The sequence below is a fragment of the Camellia sinensis genome, unplaced genomic scaffold (genome assembly GCF_055761805.1).
Source record: "Camellia sinensis isolate YWXY unplaced genomic scaffold, ASM5576180v1 Unanchor2, whole genome shotgun sequence".
NCBI classification, from domain to species: domain Eukaryota; kingdom Viridiplantae; phylum Streptophyta; class Magnoliopsida; order Ericales; family Theaceae; genus Camellia; species Camellia sinensis.
In genome coordinates, this window is record NW_028129079.1 from 19826984 (window position 1) to 19833868 (window position 6885).

General features: G+C 37.1%; 1 protein-coding gene across 1 annotated transcript; it reads right to left on the bottom strand.

The window, feature by feature from the left end:
• Positions 1 to 228: 228 nt before the first annotated feature.
• Positions 229 to 6384, bottom strand: LOC145815421 (uncharacterized). The gene is made up of 2 exons (XM_082912089.1): positions 4877 to 6384; positions 229 to 615 (listed from the first exon to the last, which is right to left on the bottom strand). The coding sequence occupies exon 1, from the start codon at positions 6163 to 6165 to the stop codon at positions 4903 to 4905; it is 1263 nt and encodes a 420-aa protein (XP_082768215.1). The 5' UTR covers positions 6166 to 6384; the 3' UTR covers positions 229 to 615; positions 4877 to 4902.
• Between the last annotated feature and the right edge of the window lie 501 nt (positions 6385 to 6885).

Genomic DNA, 6885 nt, shown 5'->3' on the forward strand with positions numbered 1-6885 from the left:
AAAAAAATAAAAAAATCTAAGAGTATAACCGTAAATTAACATGTCCATAGCAGAAACTGATAATCAGAAATAAGGTGTGAGCAGCTTCTCAGAATCAATTTTTTTGACTTAAAATAAGTTGTTAGAATCAGAAACTGTTTGAAATAAGTTTATCCAAACAGTTCAAAATAACTTTTTAAAAGCAAAAAGCCATAAGTTAGCTCAAAAAAACCCCACTAAACACCCCCATAAAATTCAGATCTCTTATTTGATAACTAAAATTTATACAAGCCCCATTTCCACAGCATCTCCCCCCTTAAGAAAAGGATGTTCATCAATCACATTTGGCTCATTCACCGTACCAAATCTAAAATCCAACCGGTTACAAAAGCTATTGTCAGTATACGGCAACATTGCCTATGCTCAATGTTATAACAAGAAATAAAATCCTTATGCGCTCAATACAGGAGAACAGAAAATAAATGACAGAATGTTGTACCTCCATCAGCAACATGCAATCATGTGCCTCTACCATCAATTAGTGCATTTCTATTAATGGGACTATGTTAAGCTTCTGTGAACTTGCATCCCTGAGAATATGAATTGGTTGATCCACTTCATGCATACCATGTTCACCTACAACAAACATGTCAACTTTGTTGCATAGCAATTGGTAAAACTACTTGTAGAGTGAGTTAGTGCAGAAAAAGAGAGGGTGGGGGGGGGGGGGGGGGGGGGGGGGGGGGCACATGAATCCAAGAATTGTGTGTCCCTTCTCTTGATGCAAAATTTTACATCAATCCTTGACAGAAAACATCCTTTTTGTGAGGCAAATTGTAAGGAATTATAAACTAGACAATAGTAAGGCTACAAATGTCGGCCAAAATTTGTTTCTACTGTAATAATACAAGCAAATTCTCCCAGGATGTGTGTGTTTGTGTGCTTATATATATATACACCAGTTGTGGGTGCAAACGTAATTTTACATCTAAATTTTTTGGTGATTTGATGAATGAGGAAGATGGGTTGAATTTGAAAACTAGTAAAACAACATGGGCATAGAATAGATTTAACATAAAATAAACTTAATATCAATAACCTGCTTAGGTGAAAATACCACTATTTCAGTTAGGAAGAGGCCTATTTCAAGATCTCCTACCACAAAGGGGAATAAAACAAAACAAGCAAAAAATGTGATGAAACAAGTAAACCCCAAAAACCAAAACTCATACCAAGACAAGGCCTCAATCCAATTATGAAAATAAGGACCTTTTGATCTAGTAGTTTGGGATAATCAGAGCGACCTTAGTTGAGAGACATTGAACTTCAATTATTCAGCACCTGAGATAACAGTATTTGGGCACTTCCGTGGTTTTGAGAGAGTGAGTCAAGTAACTAAGATATCTATTATAGGAACATGGTTGTTAAAATCCCAATCTGAATCTCTTACAATCCATTTGGGCAAAATCAATACAGTTTGTGTTATGTTCCAACTTGTTTTTTTCCTTTTTCTTTTTGATGCAATTGTACAGTGAACTACGTTCAACTCTCTTCTCTATTTCATTTTTTTCCTCTAAGCTCAAGAAATCCCTAGTACCAGAATAAGTTGAAACACCAATGGCTACAAGTCAGAACACAAATGAAAATGGAATACATTACCTCCCTGGATAACTGAAAATGATCAATTGAAACAGGCATCAAAAGCTCAAATTGGACAAACAAGAACACGAACTATAATATAAAGTTTGTTAACCAAAAAGCAAAAAATGCAATGTATTGACTAGGACATAACAAGGACGCTTCCTAACAAAAACCCAAAATCCACGCCAGTTTCCTGGTCTTTTTTTCCCCCTGGGGGAACCATTAAGGTGGTATTTGGACCATTCACATTTCCCTCGCCTTTTCCTTTCCCTTTCCAAATCCATGATTCGAAGACTGTAAATGAATATCTAGAAAGAAAAGGCTGGAAAGAAGAAATAGCATACCCCCAACACTTTAAAGGTAAGAACAGCTATCACATTCTGACCCCATGAAAGAAAATTTGAATTTTCAAAATGAAAATAGAAATCAGATGTATTGGACATCAAAACAGATTCAGCACGTATGTGACCCTCTGTGAGGGCTTAAGAGAGCATTCAAACAAATAGGTATATAACTAACTGTGAAGTGCTATTACAGACCAAAAAATCACAGCCATAAATGAAAGAACAATGCCTATATCAAACTATGATATTAATTTCAGAAGTGCAGGTCTCACAATGTCCCTCTGCATGCCAAGAATATTCAATATGCGATGATGTTAACAAAAAGTAATGTCCAAGTAAATTCATAAATACTTTAAAAATAATTTTGAGAACATGCAGCAAATTAAGAAATGGCAACTAGAACTACTTTCAGAGGCCAAATCTAAAAAACAGAGTTAAAAAGAAAAAATATCAAATTCCATAAAAGAAAACATATTTACAAATTTGGATATCCGAACAAATGTTTAAACTCATTAAATTTCAAGTAAACATGCACTAGACAGTAATTTTTCTCCCTTTTTTTTCTTTTGCTTTTTAAATAAGTAAAAGAATATCACCAAGCAGCACCAAAAGGGAGCCACACAAGAAAATACAAAACATAGAAAGGCATGAAGAAAACCTTTCCCAAGAAGCCATTGATATAAAGAACTAAGCATCACATATTTAATTACTTAATAGGGGACTCATCAGAAATATTCTTACTCTTCTCCTTTACAATCCTCCAAAAGAATATGGGGAGCTGCTTACCAAATTGGCCAAGCCCTCCTGGGGATCCTCCCACCTGACCATGTCTCTAAAATTTCTACAATGAGCTCAGTAAAGCCTAGTGAATCCCAAGTAGGGATGGCAGATGGTCCACACATCTCCAGCAGCTTGACAATGTGCCAACGGATGATTAACCCTCTCCATTATTCCCATACATACAGCACTAATAGCGAGCACCTCAAACCTTTTTACCAATTTATCAATAGTGAGAATTTTTAACAAGTCAAATGTCATGGTAAAAAAAAAGGCAACCATGGAAGGTAACTTTGCACTCGAAATGCTCTTCCAATGAAAACACAACACCTTAGTCCACAAGGCCACAACTATTCCCCCAACGCCTTACATAAGAGCACCCATAAAGGTTGCCACAATTCACATCACCGCCACCAAAGAGATTCATCCCTATTACAGATGGTGTCGAAATTATATAAGTTCATAGAAGACCTCTACCACCTTGAGCTCCAAATCCTACAGTGCTCAACTGGATTCTAAAGCATGCCTCCAGATGACATATAATAATGCTATCACAAGAAAAGAATACTTATTAAATGTGAGCAAGCCAAACTATAAGAAAAATATACAAATTTAAAATTAAGTTCCAAATTCAACCTCTCGTATCCTCGGTTAATTTTGTCCTACGTGATCATTGAAATCTCCACTATAAAAATCTTCTCCTCAACAAGTATCCCTTTCATTAGCTCATCTATTTGATCCAAGATTGTCCTCTAATATGTTACTTTAACAACAAAAAATTATTGTACATCAAGAAGAAGAATAAGGAGCAGCAGAAGGAGTGGGTACCAATAAATAGCAGTTATTGGTATACCATTGTGATTGTTTAACCAGCTACCAGTGTTTTCCATGTCATTGATTTCCTTTTAAAGATTATCACCTAAACTTCTTGCATTACCCCCACCATTCCCTTGCACCTTGAGTTCAGGATTTCAGCTGTTTTATCCCATTTTTATGATACAGTTCCAATTCCTCATGCTAATTCCGTTTACACGCATCAACTTTAACAAAATAATATAAGTTGAAGTGACCACTCAGACATTGAAATCTCTTGATTTTGCTTCTCATATGGCTCTTTCGATATCTGTTAATCTCTATCTATATAAGTCTTAGATTTTCAATTTTTTTAACGTTATTAAAAGTGTTACATTTTAGCATTGAGCTGAATGATAAATATTTTGTTGCGTATAACTATTGCCATATGCAAATACATTTAGCATAACCAGGCCTGCTTATTGTTCCATGAGGAGATGGGAAGAAAGGTGGATCAACTAGAAGAAAGATCTGAAGTTGAAAGCATAAATCTGCTTCTAAAGATTCAAATGCTGTCTCATCAAAGTTGTTTCAAGGAAATACTATTGCACATTTGTAGGCAATTCACATATTTTGCTCTCAATCCTTGCCAGAGAACCAGAACCAAAACCATTAAACTCCTGCGGAATAAATAAGAGCACTCAATAATAGACACATGAAAACTTCGCGGCTCACAAAGTGGTAGTACCCCTTTTCTTGGAATGTCTAGTGATAATGAGATGAAAAACTTTTGGAAACATCTGGCTGAAAATATGTTTCCATGGCATTATTCATATACTGAGATTAAAGTCATAATTCTAGCTAACCTACCGAGGCAGACCTGAGAGTAGTGCTTTAATCCAAAAGCTTTCATGAAGGCACCTAAATGAGTTAAAAGGACAGAGATATAACACTAAGGTCATAACTTTGCTCTTGTATTCAGCCCCTTCACCTTATTGGTAGCCTTTTGACTTTCTTAAGCCCCACTTGATTTACTACAGGCTCGCATTCAGAAAATTGAGCACAATCTTATAAATAAACAAAATACAGAAAAATCACATGCATATTTATTAGAAAAGTTATTGAGTCTAATTCTCACGTTAAAAGCACAAGCTTCAACAAGCTTTGTACACAGATCTACCTGATTGGATGCTAGAAACATTCAGCATCCATGCCAATGCCATTTCATTTCAAATAAATAAATAATCCAAGAAACATGAAATTGGATGTTGATTGAGAGTTAATTGCAGTAAGATTTTGGGGAAAGCCAAGGAAGCAAGTTAGAGCATAAGACAAGAGCTTACAATATGTATGACTCTGACAGGAAAACTCATAAAGGTCTCCGCGAGCTTTTCTTTCCAAATATTGCCTCCCAAACCAGTGGCAAGAATGGCCCTTTCTTGTCCAGATACTCTCGAACAGCTTTCTCGTCAAAAGAGAACCCTTTCTGCGTCAATGCTCCAATGATGCTCCGGGCATCTTCTAAACCCTTTTCCCTGCAAAACCCATCAACCAAACCCGCAAAGGTAGCCAAGTTGAGGGAATGACCAGCCTCCAGCATTTCCACACAGAAATCAAGTGCATCCTCCAGTCTCTTAGCTTTGTAGAGGCCTTGAATCAAGATGGTGTAACTGAATGCATTGGGAGAGATCCCGTTGTTGTGCATTTTCCTGAAAATCCTCATAGAATCATCCATTTTTTGGGCCTTGCAGAAACCTTCGACCACAGCTGTGTATATCACGACTTCAGGGATGGTACCCTTCTCGCGCATCAGACCAAAAAGCTTCATGGCTTCTTGGACTAGCCCATCCTTGCAGAGGCCATCAAGCATTGCCACGGCATTGGGAATGAGGCCTGTTTCCTTCATTTTCTTGAATATCTCGTCCACGTCTTGAGGAGGAGGTGGGGAAGCTTTCATCTCCTTGTCCTCTTCTTGTTTACGCAACGGGAGATGCTTGTCCCCTTTATCAAACCCAAGCTTGAATTTTTCAAGAAAATCGTGGCCCTGCTCCTGCTCCTGCTCCTGCTTCGAAGGTTGAGGTCGGGAATATTGCTTTTGAGAGGATTGCTTCTTCGTATTTTTCTCCTCCTCGTCATCACCGTCGTGGCCAAATTTATCGAATAAGAAAAGATCGCTGCTGCTGCTGCTGCTAGTGCTGGGAGATTGACGACCGGTTCTGCTTCCTCCCATTCCAACGGGCTTGCTCCTCTGGTTGATGGTGTCGGCGGAGGAGGTTGACTTATTCTCGTATCCCCTGCTGCCCCGCAAGGGCCTATTGGGTATGGGATCCGGTGGATTCTGACGGCCTGTGTCGTACGTTCTCCGTTTATCCTCTCTGATTCGGTCGTAGTTGTTATTATCAATTTCGGCAGGCTCGGTGCTACTACGGGCAAAAGCTGCTGCGCCGCTGCTGATTGTGCCTTGTTCTCCTTTCAAGGGTTGTCTTCGACCCGCACCACCACCAGCACCATCGATATCGATTGAACTAAAGGAGCATAACCTCATCAAAAGGGGCAACGTTGAATGAATAGTCGATGGCGATTGATATAACAAATGCTTAGAAACCCGACCCTTCAACGTTAGCATCATCATCACCAACCGCGCTGCTGCACTGAGGATTCCCCCCCTCCCTCTCCCTCCCCCTCTCTCAGCGACGAGAGACTGACTGATAAGAATTTAGGGTTTAGGGTTTTGTGGCGAAACACATTCAACGGATGTTCGAACACAGTAGGGTTTATCACATCAACCTTATAATTAGGAAAATGATATAATTTTAATTTTTGAGTTATATCTATAAAACAAAATGTTAGTATAACTATAAGCAATATAAAATATAATTAAAAAAATTCATGAATTATGATTAAAATAATATTATAATTTAAAAAAAATATATATTATTTATAACTAAATAATAAAATGACATAACTAAAGTTCATATGATAAACCTTTTCTAAAGGGTTGTATATTATAATTTTTCGCTACATATACACTAATATTTCTCACTTCTTACGAAAAAATTAGTCTAATATCCATCTCTAACTTTTAATAATAAAAGAGGTCTATCTAACTTTTAATAATAAAAGAGATCTACAATATTTTTTTTGTAACCTAAGATTCCTTATCCACAGTCATATATCACACCATCTCTTCTCTATATATATATATATATATATATCTCTCTATCTATACTATATATTAAGTAAAAGAGGGTTTTTAGCCCCAAGCTTTGTGGGAGCTCTAATCTCCCAATTTAAATTTCTTGTTTTTTTTATTTAAAAAAAAATAATCTTAGCATTTATTAACTTCTTCCAA